The sequence below is a fragment of the Rattus norvegicus genome, chromosome 7 (assembly GCF_021556685.1).
Source record: "Rattus norvegicus strain SHRSP/BbbUtx chromosome 7, alternate assembly SHRSP_T2T, whole genome shotgun sequence".
Taxonomy (NCBI): Eukaryota; Metazoa; Chordata; class Mammalia; order Rodentia; family Muridae; genus Rattus; species Rattus norvegicus.
In genome coordinates this window covers 123,350,472-123,373,334 of record NC_141540.1, presented here as the reverse complement: position 1 = coordinate 123,373,334, position 22,863 = coordinate 123,350,472, and the positions used below count along the sequence as shown (strand labels likewise).

The 22,863-nt window shown below is 50.8% G+C and overlaps 1 protein-coding gene and 1 long non-coding RNA gene across 7 annotated transcripts in view; one reads left to right on the top strand and one right to left on the bottom strand.

Moving 5' to 3' along the window:
* Positions 1 to 21,879, bottom strand: part of Septin3 (septin 3) — a 33,856-nt gene extending 11,977 nt beyond the window's left edge. The window contains exons 1-10 of one of the 6 annotated variants that reach the window (XM_087558804.1): positions 21,840 to 21,879; positions 20,980 to 21,112; positions 16,634 to 16,747; positions 16,278 to 16,400; positions 15,747 to 16,019; positions 11,558 to 13,029; positions 4,606 to 4,797; positions 1,430 to 1,558; positions 875 to 956; positions 13 to 150 (exon numbers count right to left, since the gene is read on the bottom strand). In XM_087558804.1, the coding sequence (XP_087414930.1) occupies positions 13 to 150; positions 875 to 956; positions 1,430 to 1,558; positions 4,606 to 4,797; positions 11,558 to 13,010 (1,994 nt within the window). In that variant the 5' untranslated portion in view covers positions 13,011 to 13,029; positions 15,747 to 16,019; positions 16,278 to 16,400; ... (1 more) ...; positions 20,980 to 21,112; positions 21,840 to 21,879. 6 annotated transcript variants of the gene reach the window in all.
* On the top strand, positions 9,753 to 22,499 carry LOC108351520 (uncharacterized). Its single transcript, XR_015625807.1, has 3 exons — positions 9,753 to 10,051; positions 15,147 to 15,272; positions 21,101 to 22,499. It is a non-coding gene; the product is annotated as an uncharacterized LOC108351520 (long non-coding RNA).
* The last annotated feature ends 364 nt before the right edge of the window (positions 22,500 to 22,863 follow it).

Sequence of the window (22,863 nt, the reverse complement as noted above, 5' to 3'; positions counted from 1 at the left end):
CTGTTTACGTACGAGTGTCCCGTTGGGGAGATGAAGTAGAGGCAGCAGTGGACCCGGGTGTCAGGGATGCGCTTCTTCCTGGCAATATTAACCTCCTCTTTCAGGAACTTTTCATACTGTTCATTGATGTACTTCTCAATGGGCTCCCAGCTGAGGGGCAGGAAAAAGAGTAGTGTGATGGTTTGTATATGCTCAGTCCAGGGAGTGGCACTATTAGGAGGTGTGGCCTTGGTGGAGTAGGTGTGTCACTGTGGGTGTGGGCTTTGATAGGACCCTCATGCTAGCTGCCTAGAAGCCAGTCTTCTGCTTGCTGCCTTTGGAACCAGAAGTGGAACTCACAGCTCCTCCAGCCCTATGTCCGCCTGGATACTGCCATGCTCCTGCCTGGATGATAATGGACCTATAAGCCAGTCCCTGTGAAATGTTGTCCTTACAAGAGCTGCCTTGGTCATGGTGTCTGTTCACAGCAGTAAAACCCTAAGACAGATGGGATCCATCCAAAGGACAAAACTCCAGCATGCCTCTGAGACACAGTCGAGGTGCAATCCCCTCACCTCCCTCCTTTCTCAACCCAATGGCCAGCTCAGCCTCAACAGATGGCTTCCCATGGATGGTCAGCAAGAGTAGCTCCCGGGGGACCAAGCTTCTTCTTCTTCTTTTTTTTTTTTTTTTTTTTTGGTTCTTTTTTTCGGAGCTGGGGACTGAACCCAGGGCCTTGCGCTTCCTAGGCAAGCGCTCTACCACTGAGCTAAATCCCCAACCCCCTGGGACCAAGCTTCTTGCCCGTGGAGGATGCTGGTAGTTCTCAATGGGACTGAGTCTGTATTGTGCCTTCCTAGCAGAGCATAAATAAATCTCAGAGTCAGGCAAGTACCAGTTTTCATTGTTGATCTGGTCTCCAAAGCCTGGCGTGTCGATGACCGTCAGCTTCATTTTGACACCACCTTCCTCTATCACTAGAGAGAACAGAAAGCACCAGAGAGGTCACTCCTACGGCTGACCCCAGGGGCTCTGCAGCCCGCTGACCAGCTATACCCATGCTTCTTAGACACAGCTATTTGCAAAGCCAAGGTTACAGACTTCTCCCACTCAGCACTTTTACGAATGCTATTCAACATGCCTAGGAGACCGTGCCCGGCTTCTTCCTGTTCCTACTTGTCTAAATCCTCCCTGGACTTTCTCACAGAGTTTAAGAACCACCTCTTACATGTCTATACCCTTCAATACACAGACACTCTCCATTCCTACCTCACTGTCTAGGCTTAGCACCCTAAGGAGTTTGCTCCAACAAATCTGGAGCTCAATTCCACGTTGCAGTTACCTTCCATTAATTATCTTAGTCCCCAATAAGCCACCTTCCCTCCTCTTGCTTGGCACAGCCCCACCCCCTCCAAATGATGCTCACAGAGGATCCTGGCCTAGTCCTCACCATGCCCAATCGCTTTGATCTCCACTGTCTTCGGGATCTTCTCCTCCCGGTTCCAGCTGGAGGCCTTCCGGCTCACTTGAGACTTGAATAGTGTGTTGACCAGCGTCGACTTGCCCAGTCCACTCTGGCCTGCAGCGCAGGAAGGGGAGACAGAGAAAGGGAGACAGGCCCACATCTGCCTCCTGAGCTGCAGAGCCCTCCTGTGAGCTTATAGAACTCCAGAGCTGTGGTCCAGGCCAAGCCTTATTTGAACTTGAGGAATGAACATCAGGTAGGAATTGGTGTCTCTTGGGAAGGTAGGAGAGGGGCCTCGGGAAATGACAGTTGGATTCCATGTCCCTTCATGAACTCCAGGACACTAGGAAAAAGCACAGCTCGTGCATCTGGGTGGTTTGTGTGTGGTGTAGCTTTCTGGTTTGGTTTGCCTTGTGGTTTGGCCCAGCCTGCTTTTCTGTATTTAATAACAGTAAACATGAGAATAGAAGAATCACTTTACTTTCAGATCCTGCACACAGTACCTGAGCTTTTCCACATCTGTTAATGAAATTGGCCTTTTTACACCCCAATACACACCGGTGCTGGGGACTGAAAACCAGGGCACTGTGCTGACAGTCAGGCTCTCGAACACAGAACTAAAGTCATTCTCTATGCCATCCCTGTGTATCTCATAGCAGAGTTATCTCCCTAGCTGAGGTGGCCCTAGAAACCTCGTGTAATGTATCATGGATGAGGCAGCAGAGCTAGTGAAGGCAAGGCCAGGGCTCAGACCCCAAGAACCACACAACACACACACACACGTATATGCATATGTATATATACACATATATGTATTCTGTGTACATGTATGTGTTATATGCTCATGTTGCATGTGTATGCATGTATGTGTGGTATGGGTTCTATGTCTGTGTATATGTGATTGTATATTAAGAGCTATGTATGTATTGTGTTATATGCTACGTATGTATGTGTACCTAAGTATGTGTATGTGTATCTATCTGGTATGTGTGATTGTGTGATATGTGTACATAGTATATATGCAGTATGTGTGACATATGCTCACATATATGTGTGTGTGTGCATGCATATGTATGTGTGTTTAACATGTGTATGTGTATGTATGTTATATGTATATGTATGTATATGTGGGTGGTGGTGGTGGTATATGTGTGTTGTATGTTCATGTATGTGTACCAGTGCGTGTGCTTGCAGAAGCCAGGAGAGGACACTGAGTGTGCTGCCCTATCATTCCCCACCTTATTCCTTTGAGATGAGATTTCTGATTGAGCCTGGAGTTAGGCTGGTGACCAGCAAGGTCCAGTGAGCTTCCTGTCTCTGTTTCCCCCACTGCACCAGGGCTACAGGTCAAGTGTGGCTGGCTGTACTTAGCTTTTTATGCAGATGCCAGAGATTTAAACTCAGTTCCTCATGCATCCGGTGTTCTTACTTTTTTTTTTTTTTTTCGGAGCTGGGGACCGAACCCAGGGCCTTGCGTTTGCTAGCCAAGCACTCTACCACTGAGCTAAATCCCCAACCCCGTGTTCTTACTTATTGAGCCAATGTTCCGACACCCACTACTTTTTAAATTGTGTTTGGAGAAGGCCTAATGGCCTATTGGAGGAAGTACTAGGAGAAGAGGACAGGTTGGACAGGCAGGACCACAGTACCCTCCTCCACAATGGCTCCCTTTCCGCCTGTGTTAGTTGTATAGCTCTTTCAAGAGGGCCTCCAAGTGAAAGTGCGCTCAAGAACCACAGATCTGAGCAGCAGTTTTCATGCACAAGAATTACCCAGAACACCCGCCTCCTAGCTGGTGACCAATGCTACCATTTGCCCAGATGTTTGCAGAAGTTCCACCTCAGAGCCACAACTCAGAACCCGTGGCTTAGCTGGGCTTTAAGAGGAATTAACTGGACAATAAAGTCCAAGGACGGCTGGCCTAAAGCATTGGGGAGCGGGGAGGTGAGCAGGCAGAGGGGGTTCTGGACACCAACTGAGGTGTTCTCACTGTTTGGGCTTGTCATGTGATCCCCGCTGTCTCTCTACGGATAAGGCAGGAGGAGACGGCAGAGACTAGGAGTGGCAAGCAGATGCATTTTCTCATTCCACCTGGGGAGTTGGCCACTTAAACCATCTTGTACTAAAGGCTCTACAGGAAAGAGCATGGCAAGCCGAGCGCCTCTGTGTGCGGAGCAGAACGTAGAGGGGATTGGTAAGAGCTGACTTGGAGCAGCTCCCAGTCGGGATAGAAGTCTAAATTTATCCCGAGGTTAAAAGAGAGTTATGGAATTAGAATGGATGGTTCAATGAGTTCTGCAGGTTGGAAAAGCCATCATCGAGAAGCTAGTGGAGAGGAAGGGAGACCAGGAAGGTCGAGGTCATCCCAGCCGTCCCACAGCCCAGCAGTAAGTGTCTATGAACCAACTGCCTCTGGTTCTTAAGCTAAGGCTTTGGCACTAAGTTAAACATCTGCCTCAGAGAGCACACTGTCAGCTCAGCTGGTGGATTTGTAGCAAACCATTGGGATGATTTCTACCCTAGCCACGGTTCTTATCCTGCTCCAGCTCAGCGCTCTGTGAGCAACACTGGGTCAGGTAGCTGCAGTAATCCAGGTGAGACCCTAGCTCGGCCTAAGGTAGTGATGGAGGGATGGGCAGAAGTCGACGCACCTAGGAGACCTTTACAAGGTTAAAGGGCTCGTTGATTGGACTGGGAGAAGAGGGAGGGAAGGGGATGCCTCACTTTCTGTTCACACACTCAGGGAACAGCTCACATTAGACAAATGCCCCTTTCTGCTACTTTCTGTGACTCACTAATGCTTAGTGACCAAGACCCTGGAAAATTTTGAAGCTTTACTGTTCTACAAAACATGACAGTAAGACCATCTCTCTCCCAGTCCTCTCACGGCCCCTGGGGATGGGAAAAGGCTATCCCATTCCACAAACCTAAAAGCCCATGACCAAGAGGCTGCCTGTCTATACTCAGCTAGTGGGGAAGTTAGGCTGGCCATCCACACAGCAGGTTAGGAGGAGGGGATCAGAACCTTGTGGCCCGAGTGTTGAAATCTTCTTTCCTAGAAAGAGCTCGCCCTAGAGAAACCAGGCCATTTCTGGGGAAAGAAATGGGATCCTGGACTCTGCCCACCACTAGGCCTTCAGTGACCCCATGGCTTTCCATACCAACGACCATGATGTTGAAGTCAAAACCAGTCTTCATGGTCTTCTTGCGCATCTGTTCGATAATGGTGTCAATGCCAATGTAGCCTAGTAGGTTGGAGTTGATGCTGACCGGCTTCATGGGCACCGCCGGCTTAGGCCTGGGCTCGGGCACCAGCTCTGACATGGCTGTGTCCGTCCTAGCCTCTGGGAGCCCTGAAAAGCCAAAGTGGGAGGGACAGGGGGTGAGCAGCAAGAGAACAAGGGTTTCATGGGAGACCAAGAGCATCTTGATATGGAATTACGGAACTGGGACTAGAAGAAACCATAACATCATCCAGTCTGGGTCCCACACTGCATCTGGGGAAAACACTGTTGCCCTGAGGACTTGCTCAACATCACAGCTTTGGTCAGTATCAAAATCTGCTCCCGTATGAGGTTCTCCATTTGGTTCATTATAAAAAGATTTATTGGAGTTGGGGATTTAGCTCAGTGGTAGAGCACTTGCCTAGCGAGCGCAAGGCCCTGGGTTCGGTCCCCAGCTTCGAAAAAAAAAAAAGAAAAGGAAAAAAAAAGATGTATTTATTTCCACCTTATGCATAGAAGTGTTTGCCTGAATGTAAGTGCGGGTACTGTGTGTATTCAGGGGCCAGAAGAGGGCACTAGATTATCCTGAATCTGCTCCAAAGTACTGCGTCTGTGTGTGCAATCCAAGGGCCCCTTCCCCTTAGCCCTACTGATGCTTGGGTAGCTATTGTAGTGGGGCCGACTGTCTTGCGTCTGCAGGATGGTTACTAGCACCCACAGTCTCTACTAGTTTCCAGAAGGAGCCTTTCAGATGTGGCCACCAAGAGTATCTCTACAGGGTACCAAATATTCCAGGGAGGATAACTCCATCCCAAAAGAGCACTGGTCCATGAAACATCTCGGTTATTCAGACCTGCATCTTACTTAACCAACTGTGGAACGAAGAACCTTTAGAGTCCTAGGTCTATGTCACTAGGTCTGGTAACTGTCAACAGCCTCAGTTACTAGGTCTTCTAGAAACCATTGGAGCTACCCTTCTTTGCAGAGTAAGCGCTACTCCACCTTCAGCCTCAGTTTCCCCTCTGTGTCATGAGAGATGTGGTAGGTCACACTGGCCAACAGAGTAAGTCTCAGAAGAGACCAACTCCACTTCCCTCTTTGTAAAGTGAGTCTGTATACGGGGGTTGGGGTGGGGAGTGAGTTGGAAAAGATCTTAGCTCTGTTATCTGTCAGCTTGTAGACTTGTGTGGGCCACTTCCCTTTTCTCAGCCCGCTTCTTCCTCTGGAGAACGGTAGTAGGGCCATGATGAAAGCTATGGTGAGCATCACACGAGGTACGATGCTTACAAGCAGCCTCACAGAGTACAGCCTCACAGACCCGAGCCCTTTCCCCCTTGCTCTTTCCAAGTTCAGCTTTCTGGAGAGGGGACGGTTTGAAGCTGTGCACAGAGATGTGTTTAGGAGGGGCAGGTTCCCCAGTTACTAATTTCACAAACATATTCTTTGCTTCCATGTTCTCTTGCCATCTTAGGGTGGTTCATGGCTAACACCCTGCACCTCAGCCTTCTGAGGAGAGTTAAGGGAGCAGCAGATGGTCAGGAGGAAGTGGGAACGTGTCTCCCTCCCCACCGCCAAGGCCAGGCAGGAGTCTGCCCTGATAACCCCCACCACCTGGTCCTTCTCCTGGTACTGGCAAGATGTGGTTCCCAATGGGAAACTTTTCTTTCCCCCATCCTCCTCAGGCACAGCTAAATCTGACAGAGCCTTAACACCTCCCCAGAGCCTGGCTCAGTTCCCTCCTGCTTCCCAGGAAGCTGTTGCCAGCCAGGCGGCTCCAGAGGGCAACAGGGTTGACTCAGTCCTGTGACAGCTGACTCTGAACAGCCTGAGCCCGCTCCTCCACTCCAAACGTGGCTCATGTGCCCCTTTAACACATCTGCCTTGGGAACTGGTGCCCCGTTTTCTTCTTCCTGCTGTTCTCACAGCCTGGTCCTTTTGGTTTCCTACGTGCCTGCTAGACACATTTGGTACCCACAGCCTGTGTTGTGACACAAGCAACCAGGGATGCAGGCAAGGGTACTTTTCTGTGTGGTGGCTTACAAAGCATGTGTCCTTACATCGTGGCCTACAAGGCTCTGTCTGTCTGACCCTGTCTGAAAGAGGGAGCTGACCAAATGCCCAAATAACTCCCAGACTCTGGCTGGCTTGATGTAAGTCCAGGGCAGGAGTGGCTCTCACATTCATTCGGAGCAGTGCTAGCATCCATTATGAACAAGGTATGGAACACCTGCAAGCCAGCCTCTTCCGACCACACGCCAATCACATGCCAGTCACAGGCTAACAAAAGCCACTGGTCAGCTACAAGTGTCACAGACATGCTGCTGTGTCCAAGCTCTGCTGGAACACCCTGTCCCCCCTCAAAACCCCAGCTAAGTAAAAACTCCTCACTGAAAGCTTTCCCATTTGATGTGGCGGCCCCTCACTCTGCTGCCTCAATCCTCTGTAGGTTCTTAGTACTTAGCCTATCCACTCATTCCAGGCCATTCCATATGCTGACAAATGAAAGCCCAACCAAACCAAACACCACAATAAATGCCAAGGATATATCTGTATACAAGACCAGGTCATTGTCCCAGAGGACCCACTGTCTGTGAGGATGCCTAACCAGTAGACCAAGACCTAACAGATCAAATGCTGCTCTGGGGTTAGCCTCTGTGGCTCTGTCATCTGTTCCTCTCATTTCCCAGGTCCCACCAGGCCATCTTTGGATGGGCAACCAACACAGGCATGAGTCCCAGCTAAGTGATGCCTATAAGCCTGGGGTTTTGTTCTTGTTCTTGTTTTTTATAGTTTTTCTCAGAAGATAGGGGAATAAACCTGCCTTGCTTGGCTTACTTACTGTGAAAGCCATGCAAAACCATGTGTGTAAATGTCCTGCCAGTGAATATGTGCAAGTTCCCAGCCCTCCTTGAGGAAAGAACCATGCGTTGTTGTTCTCTGTGCCCAGCAGGCCTAGCGTATCATAGACCCTCAGCAGTGGGTGAATGGATGGATGGATGGATGGATGGATGGATGGATGGATGGGCGGGTGGGTTGGTGGATGGGCGAATGGGTGGGTGGGTGGATGGATGGGTGAGTTAGTGGATGGATGGGTGAGTTGGTGGATGGATGGGTGAGTTGGTGGATGAATGGATGGATGAGTGGGTAGATGGATGGATGGATGGATGAGTGGGTAGATGGATGGATGGGTGGATGGATGATGGATGGATGGGTGGATGGATGATGGATGGATGGATGATGGATGGGTGGGTGGATGGGTGGGTGGATGGATGGATGGGTGGGTGAATGGATGGATGATAGATGGGTGGGTGGGTGGGTGGGTGGACAGATGGACGGACAATGGTTGGATGAATGGATAGATGGATGATGGATGGATGGATGGATGGATAATTGGTGGGTGAGTGAAAGTCCCACCAGGTAGGTATCCCTGCAGACACCTCAGAAGATGCCTCCTGTCTGGAGCACCTGCTCCCCCACCCCAAACCAACAAATAGCTGTTGTGTGAGCCACAGTCAAGGTAGGCACACCTACAGAAACCTCCTCTGTCCCCTGCATCTGAGATTGGAGGGGGCTCCCCAAGAATAGGGAAAGAGTTCATAACAGTGCTCCTAACCGCTAGATGGTCCTTGGGGGTCCCTCCTAAGCTCCCAGCTCACCCAGAAAGGGGTGCATCTGTCTGCAGCACCCCCTGCTAGGTACCTGCCTCACCAGAGCTCCAGCAAGAGAGACAGTCCACCTGACTCAGCTCTGGCCCCTCAGGACAGCAGACTCCATCCCTAAGGCAAGCAAGGATATAGTGCTTTCTCCTACAGGAAAATGAATGGCTTTGTCTTTGTCTGGACCAGAGACCCCACCCCTCTGTTGGAAAGGTGGCAATAGGGGAAGGAGACCTTTCAAGAATAGTGCCTGCCCCGTTAGTTTAATGCTAGGCTCTCTCTTCCCTCCCAAGCTGAGGGGTCTTATCCAGCCCCTGATAACCAAGCAGCTTTTAAGATCCCACACCTATCGTAGAGCCAATTCCAGTTCATGCCAGCTCCAGCCCTGGGCAGTTCCAAAACAAAAGAAAAAAGAAAAAGAAAAGAAAGAAAGAAAGAAATCTCCATTAAAAGAAGCAAAGGGCCCTAGGACAACCCCCTTCCCCCATTCTAGTCAGAAGGCCAATGAGTTCCCTTGGAGACCACCAGCTGGTGCCTGTCTCTGTGCTTGGTCTCTGTGTGGGGGAAGGGGACTGACTGATGTGACAGCGCACAGGTTTCTTACTGGTTATAGGTGGTCTGGTACCCGAGCTTGGAGTACACGCTGTGCGTGTGTGTGTGCGTGCCCCGGTGTGCTGCAGCGGAGGCTTTCTCTAAGCATCTGGGTCTCCATACCTCCCCAGGCTTCTCTGAGTGCTTTTGCCCGAGACTATGCTTCCAAGTGTATGCCACCGGGTGTGCGTGAGTCCATGCATATGTCACTGCACCTAGGGTCCTCAGCACAGCAAACCCTCCCTTTGGTACAGCTTGGGGCCTCAGCCTCCTCCAGGCCGGTGCCAGGCGTCCAAGCGACAGCCCTACCTTTGGACATGAATCCTCCTTTGTCTCGGGTCCTCCGGGAGATGCTCAGGGCGCGGGGCTGCGAGGCTGAGCCGGGCGCGGGCTCTCCCTGGGCCAAGCGGCCCCTGCAGCCGGGCCTCGCCCCTCGGCGCCGTACCGCCTACCCGCCCGACCCGCCACCCGGCCGCGCCGCCCCTGCGCCCCGCGCCCGCCCGAGACCTCGCCTCCGCTCGCTCGCTCGGCGCCGCGCCGCCCCTGCCCGCGCGCACCGATTCCGCCGCTGCCACCGGCACCACGTGACCCGCGCGCAAGCTGGCCTCGCCGAGGGCCCCTCCCCTTCCCGCAGCTCCCGCGCCAGCACGCGGGAGTGGGTGCCGGAGCTGGGGATGCCCGGCCGAGTAAGGTGCCCGTATCGCAGTCTCTGTCTGCCTCCCTAGATCCTGTCCCCAGCCCCTTACCGGGTCCAGGGAGCAGGACACCGGTGGCAGCTGCCGGCGACGGTGCGCGTGCGTGAGTCACGCGGTGATTGGGATATTGCGCTGGCTCACCGCGGTTCTGCCCAGGCGCGGTTGCTGACTGAGCTCCGAATCAAGAGAACTGGGTTCCAGACCCAGCTCCCAGCCTGGATGCTGTACTCTGTAACCTTGAACTTCCCTGAGCATCCCTTACCCACCCATGCATTGGCAATAGCTAGTTGATCAACCCCGGGCGCACAGGACTGAGGATGACCAAACCTCCTTGACCTGAAAGCTTTTGGGTCTTAATAGAGAATACAGAAAGTTGGTTCGCACGGTTGCTGTGAAGTGCAAAGCAGGCACCATGGAGATAAAATGGAAGATTTGGAACAGGTGAGGGCCAACGTGGAAAGGCAAATGGGGATGAGAGAAAAAGAATAAAGGGGCGTTTTCCAGTGAAGGGCAACGCGGGCAGGGAAGCCCGGAGGCGGCAGAGCACAGTGCAGGTGAGAACTCAGAACGTGCATCTGGTCTGAGGCAAGAAAGATAGCAGACAAGGGCTGTCCAATCCAAGAGGGTGGAGAGGCAGCCTGAACACTGGGGTTTAGGGGTGGGAATAGGGAGTGGAGTCTTTTACTTTCTGCCACCAAGTAACTAAGTGTCTGGGGTGACTTTGTGGAGGAGGGAAGAAGCAGAAGGATACATAGTGGCGACAGCTGCGCGGTGTGACTGTGCACGACTTTAATCCCTAGCAGAGGATAGGGCGCTCTGTTGGTTGAAACCAGCTTACATAGAAACATGAGAGAGAGAGAGAGAGAGAGAGAGAGAGAGAGAGAGAGAGAGAGAGAGAGAGAGAGAGAGAGAGAGAGAGAGACACAGAGACACAGAGACAGACAGAGACAGACAGAGACAGACAGACAGACATGTCAAATCACCTAATCTACATAGTTATAGTTAGTTCCACGTGGTCAAGGACAGAGAAAATACATAAATCAGTTTGGAATAGACTGAATGAGATGTAGAAGAAAATGAGAAAGACTGGTTAGCTGGGAATCCCATCACTGTGGTGCCTGCAGCTGAGAGAGGGAGATGTGGTAGGGCAGCAGCTGGCTCTAGAAGAAAAGGGCTCCCTGCCTCTGGACACGTTCTGGAGATAGCCAGGGGGAGGAGTCCAGCAGAGTTCAGGAGAAGGAGCTGAGCCGATGCTGGAGCACTGGGGTCACACAGCAAAAGTGAAGATAAGTCCATGTGCACGGTGGGACAGTAGAGGTTCTGACAAGCTGAGGACTCAGCTCAAGCATTGGACTGGATACTCCCCAAGTCTTTTTCCTGACCCAGAATCTGAGCAGAGACACCACACACACACACACACACACACACACACACACACACACACACACACACACACACACTGCTCTCCAAATTTAAAAAGCTGGAGCCAAGACTTCCAGGTAAGGCTGGCTGTGAACCCTTTATCCTCCTGCCTTTACCTCCCAGTCACTGGCATCCCTTTTAAATAGCAGATCTGTTTCTGTTCATTAGACTTTGGGGGTGGGGGCGTTCAGTGAGGGTTTGTCTGTATAGCCCTAGCCATCCTGGAACCTGGTCTGTAGACCAGGGTGGGCCTCGAACTCCGGTGGACTTTCCTTAAAGCTGGACTCATTGTTCATCACCCAATTATCTGACATTTTAGAGAACTGAGAAAGAAGCATAGGTAATGGTCAGGAGGGGACTCAGCACATCCCAAGAGATGAACCTTCCTCCTCATGGCTTCCCTCAGCCCAGTTCATTCTCCTTCAGCCCCTCAACCCCTGTCCCCTTTTCTGCCACCTATTCAGTTCTGACTAGAGTGTCCCACTCTCTTTCATAACCTGTTCAGACAGATGCATCCCTACTCACCCAGCAGCAGGGCCTCCCCAGCCAAGCTCTTGGATTGACCTTCGAGTTCTCTGTCCAGGTCCAGCGAGGCGAGTCCCATGGTGCTGTCTGTGGAAGCATCCGCAGTGACATGGTCCTGGGCTGGGTCTGTACTTTTGCTCACCATTAGAGGAGAGGTAGCATAGGTAGCCGTGTCTGGGTTAGTCAGGTTGTTGACAGTATGTGGCCTGGTCTCACCAGTGGTTGGATCTGGGCAGACCAGCACAACTGAATCCACGGCTGTACCTAGTCTGTTTGTGTCCAATGCAGGAAAATCTGCAGCTGTATACAGTTTGCCTACGGTGGCTCCAGTCGAAGCTTTGACTGTGTCCAACCTGGTTATGCCCCCCTTGGCCTCATTCGATGTTGTCAAAGCCATGTTTGAGCCCCCCACGGTCAGAAGCATATTATTTTCCTGCTTGTCTAACTCTGCAGTTACCAAATTTATAACCTGGAGTGGCTTGGTTGTCCCTGCTCTAGCTAAATTCTTGGCTGTGCCTGCTGTAATCAAGTCTGTGGCTTTTCCCGACTTGGATACCATAGGTAAGTTGGTAGCCAGGCCCATCTTGGCGTCCAGAATAGGAAGCTCCGTGCTTCTGATCAGTCCGGATGGGTTTGGTGTGGGTGTGTTGATAGCTAACTCGGGTCTGTTGATAGCCACTGTGCCTAGGTTTCTGGCTTTCTCTAGTTTCGTGCTCACAATAGACAAATCTGTGGCAGAGGCAGTCCTTTGAAGGTATGCTCGGGACCTGGGAATACCCCTGGGCCTGCTCTTGCCTCTTCCTGCAGAGCTTCTGGTATGGACTTGACGCATGGGACCTGTCCCTGGAAGACTTGATGAACTCTGAGTGAACTGAGCTTGGAAAGGTAAAGTCAGACACGAAGACACCAGAGGCTTATCCACTGCGGGTGTCCTGTTGGATTTGGGAAGGTCTGGGTTCCCATGGCCTTCAGAGGAGGTCCTGACTTGTGACCCTTGAGCCATGAGTGGCAGATTTGAGGCAGGCAGCTTCCCTTCTCTGTGCGCCATAGCCTCCTTGTGCAAATTGGGCAATTCTTCCCAGTGAGAAAGTGAGGCATCTATGGCCCGTGTTTGGACATTGTGGTGAATTGTTAAGGAAATAGAACTGAGTTTCCTGGGCATAAAGCTATTAGGAGGCATGGAACTCAGGGGCCCCGTGGCAGTGCCCTGTTGGGACATACTCCAGGCCCTAGATCGAATGCTTGGTTGGTTGGAATTCTGTAGGACATTGCTTTGGGGGAAGGCATCCAAATGCACAGTCTTCTTGATGACAGGAATGAGTGGGGGCACATCTGCAGCGAGCTTTTGGTGGGTGTGGCGTCCCAGCATGTGGCCCCGAGAGAAAGAGGTTCTGGGGCCCGGAGCCCTGTGCTGCTGCATCTCTGAAGGCGCAGGTGCAAAGTCGTGGCTCATCCAGGCTGTCCAGCTTTCCCTAAGGCAATCACAAGGGAGGAGGGCGGACAAGGACAAGGTCTCAGCTCTCCTCCCTATCAGCAGGTGGCGCTGTCAGCCTGAGGGAACCTTATCTGGGGGCCTGCTAAGTCCTCAGTGGAGTTTGTGTTTCCCTATAGCCCAACAGCTTCACCTGCTCCAGACTGACACACACCTCATACGGCTGTGCACTCAGCAGCCACCACAGAGGCACTGCCATCAAACAACTTGCCCCTGACATGAGAGAACCCAGGGTGGAGTTTAGCTCTCTTTTCTTGGGTCGGGAGGGTGGCCACTCTCCCTGGACAGCTCTGTGGAGGTTACATGCATATTCAAGGACCCTGGAGGAAGGCGATGTGCCTGTCTCTTGCAGAAGCCACCACGGCAACCAAAAGAAGAATCCAGGTATCTGGGTCAGAGGCTGTGGGATGTCAGGAGACAGATGGCCTGAGAAGAGAGTCTGAACCAGGGGTTCAGCACCAAACCAGGAAAGAGCCCCTGAGCTGCTGGACCAGTGCTGGGGAGAGACATTTGGGGGAAGCCTGAATAGGGCAGTTGTCACTCAGGGATGAGAAGGTAAAACCTCTTTCTGAAAGCCCCAGCACAGGGTTCCAAGGCTATGCGTGGCAGGGTAGGGATAAGGCTGAAGGTGAACAGGATCCAGGCTGCAAAGCCGTTCAGGTCCTGCAGGATAACCTGGTCCCCTCTGCTCTTAGGAACAACCATTCAAAGACAGGTTGGAAGGGGGAGTATTAGGAATAGATCTGAGAATAATTGATCCATGGGGCGTGACTGAAGGACTCTGTGGTCTGGGCAGTGGGTGAGGGAAGGGATTGAGGAAAGGCTGCGTGGAGGCCGAGAGTTGAGAGAAAGCAGGGTCCCCAGCTCGATGCTCCAGTGCTGCCAGGTAATCTGGATAGATGAACCATACTCCCCAAGGTGGTCTCCGGGGTCCCCCAGTGGATGTCTGGTGCTGCTGCCTCTGGGACGAGGTTAATTCTGTTACCCTTGTCAGCACGGGCTAGTGCTTGGGGAGTCGGGCTAACACTGGGGGGAGGTGATGATCTGAATGTAAGGGGCCGGCAGAGGAGAATGGTATCATAAATGTCTCTCTGAAGTTTGGAACGGGAGGAGCAGGAAGCATGGGCACCCTCACCCTGCCTTAAGGGATGTCCTCAGCACATCATCTCTAACAGTGTATTCCTCTCAAGATGCTCCTCTCTTTGCTTCTTCTTCACATCCCTGCCACTCCGACCTCTCGCTCACTGTTCCCACCACATGCGCCTGGGCCCGCCATGTTCACCCTGCACTTAGGCACAAGCCCAAGGACAAGAACTTCTGAGGTCACTCTGTTCTTGTGTCACTAGATCCCTGCCTCCTCAGTGAGCCCTGTGTCCCATAAGCACCTTGGCCCTCCCCTCCCCACACCCCATCCCGAACACACCCACACAGCCACAAAAACAGTCACACACACCTACCAGGATCAGAAGACAGAAAAGAGGCCCATGGTTTTCAGTCAAGGAAGCTGGACCACTTGCAGACCCCACCCCTTCCTCTGCACCCAGAGGCTAGCCATATGGCCGGGCTCAGAGCCCTGTCTTCTCTGGGTCCTCTCTTGAGCTTTCGCTGAGCCTCCCAATCACAGTCCACAAGTCGAGGGCTCAGTTCTCTCCTGGCCTGTCCCTCTAGCTATATCCCCAACAGACGGGCTGGGCTCTGGGCAGGGAGGATCAGGCCTCTCGAGAGTGGGTGGCAGTGAATGGCTGCTCTGAGTCTCTGGAATCCTACAAAGCTATGGGTGTCAGCCAGCTGAGCTGCCCTAAACACAGAGCCACCTAGGGAGGGGATGGCACTTAACCCATGCTGTTCTTGTCTCTAAGACCGGGCCAACTGAGCCCTTGAGAAGTAGCACCAGTAAGAGAGAACTGAGTTACTCCAACGGTGATGTCCCTGTTTGCCCCTATACCCTCTTGCTTCCCCCTGTATCCCCCTAAGATTTTGCTGACCCCAGGGGAGATCTGTCTCTATGCTCCTAAGATTGTGCTTCATGTTGGGATTTCAGGGTATGCTTCTTTACCCTTCAAATCCAGTCTCTGAGACCCGGCTTGCTTCAAACAGATCCTGTACTAAGACTCAGGGCATGAAGACAGCCAGCTACAGGCCAGACCTCAGAGAAATCCGTAGTCCTACCCAAGCTGTCTCTGGTGAGGCAGACTTTCAGCAGCTTCTGGCCACTGGGCTGAGGTAAGTACTCTCTCCAGCATTCCCCAGCCCTGGGCTGCTCTGTCACACGATGGCATAAGAAGGACGGTGGTGGGAAAAGCCACCATTGGCTGGGTACTTATGGTGCCAGGGACTGAGCCAGGCTGGGGGAACTCAGAGTGTTCTGCAAAAGACAGGCATGTAAGCAGGTCCTCCTCACAGCATCGGCCACACAGCGCGTGCCACCAACATCCCACTCATTCTGAGCCAGGAGCTAAGCAAAATGTTCTCTTGGCACGTCCACTAACCCACCATCGTCTTGCCGCTTCCTTTTTGCCAATGAGGATGCCATACCCCACAGCGCTGTGGGATCTGGCCTGCTTTCCTATGAGCTGCTCTCCTTGGCGAGTGAGCTTCTGGCCTGGCCAATAGAACGTTCTGTGATAATGGAAATGTTCTATATGTCCACTGTCCAATAAAATAGTCACCAGCCACAGGCAGCTCCCGAACACTCACCATTATTCCATGATGACCAAGGATCTGGGACTTTTTTTTTCCAATTTAATTTCATTTGAATGTGTGTCCACCATATTGGGCAGCACAGTTCTGAAAGACACTGATCCTTTTCTTCTCTGGGTCCCAGGGCCTGACAAGAATCACTCAGTATGTTTCTGCACAGTGACTGAATGGTGAACATGTGGGCCCAGGATCCTCTCCTCTTCTGATCCATTCTCTCCCCCTTGAAGCCTTAGGTTTCTAAAGTGGGCTATGCCCTGGTTACCAGGCAACCTGTAAGAAATCACAGTGGAGGGGGAGGGGCACTGTCTGAGTTCTTTCCCCTCCCTACATGTTTTGAGGCCCTGAAAGAAAGAAAGAGTTGGGGGTTGGGGATTTAGCTCAGTGGTAGAGCGCTTGCCTAGCAAGCACAAGGCCCTGGGTTCGGTCCTCAGCTCCGGAAAAAAAAAAAAAAAAGAAGGAAAGAGTTGGCAAAATCAGCCTGGACATCCTGGGGAACTGGTTCTGTAGGGCCCACCACTGCTCTATTACCTGCAGGAGATCAGGCAGCCCGGGCTGAAGTCAGGGGCCCTGGGTTCTCCTTGTCTGACCACTCACTATAAGACTCCTGTTCCATAGGCCAGGAGGTGGTGGTGTATGCCTTTAATCCCAGCACTGGGAGATAGAGACAGTTGTCAGAGCAAGTTCCAGAACAGTCAGGGCCATATAGAGAAATCTTGTCCTGGAAAAAAAGAAAAACAAACAAAAAACCCAAACCAAACAAAACAACAAAACCCTCCTAGGTCTCAACTGCCTTTTCAGTTAGGGATTAGATGCCCTGAAGTGCTTTCTTCCAGCCTGAAGATCCAGAATGCACCCACCCTTCTTCCCTCCTTTCAGAGCAGGACCTGAGTCGTCTCCATCTCTGTCCTTTGCCTGCTGGTCGCCTGCTGTTGGCCTCCTTTCTCTCCGGTGTTGACTAGCTCTGAGCAAGCTTCTTGTCCATTTTTCACCTGCAGTGGCTGTAGCCAAGACATTTGTACTCAACGCCATAGGTGTATAATGCAGTTCTATAAATCGAGTACTTACTGGTAATAATTCAAAGTAATTGATTCAGTTTTGCCTGGGGATTGGTGTTATGACAGAGCTCCCAGCTAGCGTGCATAAACCTTGGAGTTCAATCCCCAGAGCCACAAAAACAACAAAACCAAAACCACCAAATAAAGAACATTAATTTGAAGAGGAAATTTATTTCAAAAATAACTCTTAGGGGTTGGGGATTTAGCTCAGTGGTAGAGCGCTTGCCTAGGAAGCGCAAGGTCCTGGGTTCGGTCCCCAGCTCCGAAAAAAAAGAACCAAAAAAATAAAAATAAATAACTCTTTGGTACACATAAAATTTTACCACTTGTTAAAGACAAAGGCGAATTTGCATACTAATGAGATCGAGACGTTCACTTGTTTCTATGTAACTAAATCTTAGCTGTTTACCTGCTGCTTTGGAATGTAAATGTATCTTCAGAGGTTTTTAGAACTGATGGATATTTTGATTTTATAATTGGCAATGCTCAGAGTGCCATTTTGCATAAATTAAAATGATAACAGCAGGCAAGTGTTCCGGAAATTGTTAGACGTTTGTTTCCCTACTCCCAAGTCAGATTTCCCTTAATCTTCTTCTGAAACTCCAGACAGCAACTGAAGCAGATGTTTTCACTTTAGATGGGGTCTCACATATACCATGTTGGCCCTAAACTTCCAAGAATGACCTTGAACTGGTGTCCTCAGGCCTCCAATAATGGTGGCTGGGATTACGGGCGAGGACACCTGGCTGGTGCACAGCTGAACTGAGTTTATACTTAGCCAATGAGAAGCAACAGTAGGAAAATGCTGACCCCGTTTTTCCATCACTGAACCGTTGTGTTTCTGTATTAGCAGCAAAGACACCGCAATTTACAGTGTGCCATAGTCTCTGCGAGCTTTTGGGTGGCTTTCATCCATCGGTAGTGTATGGCATGTATAGGTCAAAGTGTGCACATCGAATGTTCAATGCCAACACACAAGAGCTGGTAGAAACAGCCCAGATTCATTTCAAGTGTGATCATTTTGGGTCGTTGTGCATTCAGAAACCTTTCGCTGTTGCCCAGTTTTCTCCACTCCCACATTTAGCTTCTGGTGGCCACCCACAGTTTTAGAATGTGGGCCTTAGCAGGAGTTCACTGCTGCCTGGCCAACAATTACAAACTTGGGTCCAGCTACCCTCTAGTGGCCAACAGTGATAATGCGCATCTGTGCACTTCCCACCAAAGACTGAGAAGCTTACAAGTGTCCTCCAAGGAGAGCCTGTACTCCAACCTTTATGGCCTCCCTGACAAAGGACATGCTACGTGCACCTCTCAAACTTGTGTGTTCCGCAGCCACATGAGTCTCAATATCCCTTTGTCTTTCTGAGCCCCATGTTGTTCTGTAATAGGGGTTGGTTTAGATAGCATGGATAACAAACTATTCTCAAACCCTAAGGGCTGTGACACCAAAGACTAGATTCTCATTCATGCCTCCTGTCCACAACCCTGTGAACCAACTATGTCCCACTTCACCCTCACTCCAGGACCCTCCAGGTCACTGCCAGAGATTGTCACAAACTGAAGATTAGTGAATCCCCTTGCCAGCCACTAATGTCTTTGACCTAATTAGAACCCATTGGCCAGAACTAGCTGCATGAGGCACCCACCCATTGCAAGAAGGTAAATGTCTGTGGCACCCTGAGAGCTGAGGAGTCAGGGTTATTTGGTAAGCAGTGGTGTAGACACATTTTCAGGTTGCTGTAAGAATGACCTCATGGAGCCTCTAAGTCTTACCCAGCACTGTTACTGTACACCATGATCACTCTGTGGGAGCCATGAAAACTGGAGCTAGGGTTAGTTTGGTGGTTGATGGCATATCTAACATGTGGAAGACGCTGAAAAAAATCAGCCATAAACACACACACACACACACACACACACACACTCACACACACACAAGCATACACATACATGTTTACACATACAGAGTTGCAGCCTTGGAATTTCTATTTTCTTGTCTATTTACCCCCACGATTTCTTTTAACTCCCATGAACCTGTGGGGAAAACTACTCAAAGCCACAAAACCAGAAAGGGAGATGGACTTGCCTCAGTCACACAGCAAAACATGGGCTAGGCTCTCAGATCTCCGTACTTCAATTTCTGATGGGCGAGAGGGAGAAGGTCTGCCTACTTAAGTCCTCGGGAAAGATTGTTAACCGAGACTGTGACCCACCATGTGTACCTGTTCACGTATGTTGTACATGCATGGATCTCTGCCTGCATAGAGAAGTCAGAAGCCAATGCTGGGTGTCTTCCTCAGTCGCTCGCCATCTTGTTTTCTGAGACAGAGTCTCTCAATGAACGTGAAGCTTACTGATTTAGCTAGGGCACCTGCCCAGTGAATTCCAGGGAACCTCCCATTTCTGCCTCCCTGGTACCAAGAATCAGGTACACTTGACTTTTGTGTGGGTGCTGGGAAGCAACATTTCCACCTTTGGAGTATTTCCCCAGCCCCGTGGCCATTGTATGCTTGTTTCTTTGTTGTGGTTTTCAAGACAGGGTTTCTCTAGGTAGCCCTGGCTGACTGGAACTCACTTCCTCTAATTCAGAAATCTACCTGCCTCTGCCTCCTGAGTGCTGGGATCAAAGGTGTGCACTACCATGCCCATGTCGTGGACGGACTCCTGACGGCCACTTTTCAAGGGCACTGAGAGCCTCCACTCTTCCCTCTAAGATGCTCTTTTGGCCTCTTCCAGCCTTTGAGCTCGGGCAGAACAGTGGGGGAGGAACAAAGAGAAGCTTGTCCTGGCCTCTCAGCTGGATTCTGAACATTGCAACCATGCCCACTCGGGACCCTGCACACTCTTATTCCCTGTCCCCTGGCTCTGGGCTGAGCCCAGACACACCTACCCTGGCAAGCCCCGCCAGCCCGTGGGACTCCACGAAAACTCCTAAACAGCTGAGAAAAATCCCCAGCAGTCTCAGTCTCCAGGGATCCCTGCTGAACACCAAGCCCACTGGCCACTATGACACGTCAATAAATTACACATGAACTAGGGCAGGAATAAGTTGCCGATGGGGTCAGAAGGAAGTGGCAACTACACGTTTATGGGGTTTTCTCCTAGATCTAAGCTGTCTGGAAAAGCCACCCCCCCTCCCCCCGTCGAGTGGTGGTGGCACACACTAATCCCAACCCTTGGGAAGCAGAGGCAGGTAGATCTCGAGTTGGAGGCCAACCTAGTCTACAGATCCAGTTCCAGAACAACCAGAGCTAACCCTTGTCTTGGAAAAAAGAACAGCAACAATTCAAAGAAAGGAGGGGGAGAGGAGGGGGAGAGAGAGAAGAGGAGAGGAGAGGAGAGGAGGGGAGGGGAGGGGAGGGGAGGGGAGGGAAGGGGAGGGGAGAGGAGGGGAAAGTAAAACCACCCTCCACCCCCCAATACCTCTCACACTTGGTGTTCCACACTCTGGCCTTGCAACCCCACCCAATTCTCAGTAGGTTCCCTGGAGACAGCACAGCTTTTGAGGCACATTCCTCCTCCCTTACAAGGAAAACTCTTATGCAACCTTCAAAACCCACCCTCCTGGTCACTTCCTTGGGGAAACCTTCCTTGACAGCCCCCTGTGGGGACTCGGGGCTTCTTCAGTGGTGTTTTCAGTACCCCACTCAGCTTTGACCACTGTTATCTTCCATTTATCCTGTGGGTTTTTTTTTTTTGTTGTTGTTGTTGTTGTTGTTTTGTTTGTTTGTTTTAGCTCTTTGCAGTTAAGGGCCACATGGGTTCTTTACACCCTCTGTGCTGTGACTAGTGTGGGGTCAGAGTAGGTTCTGACTTGCCACTGTAACTAAATGACAGGCCATGGTTATATAGTATTTTCTTCCCCCACCGACTCCCAATTTGTGACTGCCAGTGAAGCAGAACAGACATAATGTACAAATAAACAGATGTCCAGCCAGGTGGTGGTGGTGCACACCTTTAATCCCAGAGTTCTGAGTTCAAGGCCAACCCGGTCTACAGAGAGAGTTCTGGGATAGCCAGAACTACACAGAGAAACCCTGTCTCTGCCTCCCCCCAGTACTGGCCAGTGGGTGGTTGCCACACCTCCTAACCCCACAAGAGGTGCTAAGGATTCAGCTGCTCCCACTATCCCCTCAGAAAGCAGTCCTTCCACCATTGAGAGGCAGAAAACATACCTTTCGTGAAGTCACTTCCTATTGAGTATAAAAGGATAGGATGATGATGGTGGTGGTGGTGGTGGTGGTGGTGACGATGATGATGCTTCCTCGTTGCTTCTCTTTTTCCTCTGGCCGTCAGGAAACTCGGAGACTATAATAATGGTATTACAGCAGGAATAAGCATTTCAAGATGTTCCTGCCTCTACCTCTCAAGTGCTGGGATTAGAGGAGTAAGCCATTTTATCCAGTTTACAGCACAGTGGTTGAATACCAAGTGTTGTGCGCACAAGCATGCTAAGCAACCGAGCTACCAGCCCAGGCCATGTACTGTTCCTTGTGCAATCGTAATGCTGGAATGTTGTCAAACCACAGAGAGCTGAGGACCACTCGCATCTCCCGACACTGACATCTGGATGCTTGAAACCATCATAGGCTCTTTCTGGAAAGGTCAAATATGAAAATTCATTTATGAAACAAGGCTCACTGTGAGATCAGCAAGAGGTCCAGATCTGAGATCAGACCCGCCTAGCTGTGGAACACTTGGTGGTGGACATTGGACAGAGGCAGCAGCTGCCCTGGGAGTCTGACTCCCTCAGAGTCTCTGGTGGGGTCCCAGTCAAACAGTGTCATGTGCCCATAACCAGGAACTTCACACTTCAGACCCAGAGTGCCTTGAATCTATTTTTAAAGGCGTCAGAAATGAGGTTCTAAAGTGAAACCTCCTGACTTGCAAATGCTAGCGACCAATCGCTTCTTTCCAAAACCTGTTTTGAATAAACCGGACTCGCCTGCAGGCCACGTTGGGGCTCATCTGGTCAAGCCCAGTCTACTCCCAAAGGACCTGTTTGGTTTGGCAGGGAGTTCTTTCTGGAACCTACCTTCCCCTCAAGGCATTCGCAGAGAGCTACCCCGTTCTGAGACGACAAAGCCCCAGGGCCCATCCAAGCGAGCCTAAAGAGCCAGCCCACCTCCGTCATAGATTTAAAGGCCACTCTGTAGTAAAGAGAAACCGGGCTTTATTCCTGTTTACGGTTAAATCTGTTTCTCAAGAATTGGGTTATGCCCCAACTGTAAATTTAACTACAAATGACTCTGTACTGCCTGTTCCAGGAAATGGCAACCGTGTCTTTGTTTCAAAGAGATATTTATAACTATCTTGCAACCCTAAAGGTTAAATGACCCCCTATCACGACCTTATTATGACTATCTGTTGTGATAGCCTTGTTGTGACTATTGTGTTCTGCTCCTGTAACCCTGCAAAAAAAAAACAAAAAAAAAAAACAAACAAAAAAAAAAACAACAACAACAACCTACCCCTGAGGATAATGGCTAATTAAAAAGGTGCACAGAAGGGACTGGGAGATGGCTCAGCGGTTAAGAGCACTGACTGCTCTTCCAGAAGTCCTGAGTTCAAATCCCAGCAACCACATGGTAGCTCACAACCATCTGTAATGGGATCCGATGCCCTCTTCTGGTGTGTCTGAAGACAGTGACAGTGTACTTATATATAATAAATAAATCTTAAAAAAAAAAAAAAAGTTCACAGAAGCAAGAATAGAAGGTTGTCAGAGAGGACTGGGGTGTGGTTCAGGCCCTAGCATGAATAAGGGGTCCCATCTCTAAGGTGAAGGAAACAATCCTACAGGGCGTGGGTGGTTTGTAGCACACACCTTTAATCCCAGCACTTGGGAGGCAGAGGCAGGTGGATCTCTGAGTTTGAAACCAGCCTGGTCTACAGAGTGAGTTCCATGGCAGCCAGGGCTACACAGAGAAACCCTGCCTCAAAAAAAGAAAAAAAAATTCTACAGGATCCACCTGGTTCTAGAGGTCCTAAACCCCTTGTTAATTTTCGTGTAAAGGACCAGAGTTCTGAACATTGAATAAAGACAACTGTAGGAGGTT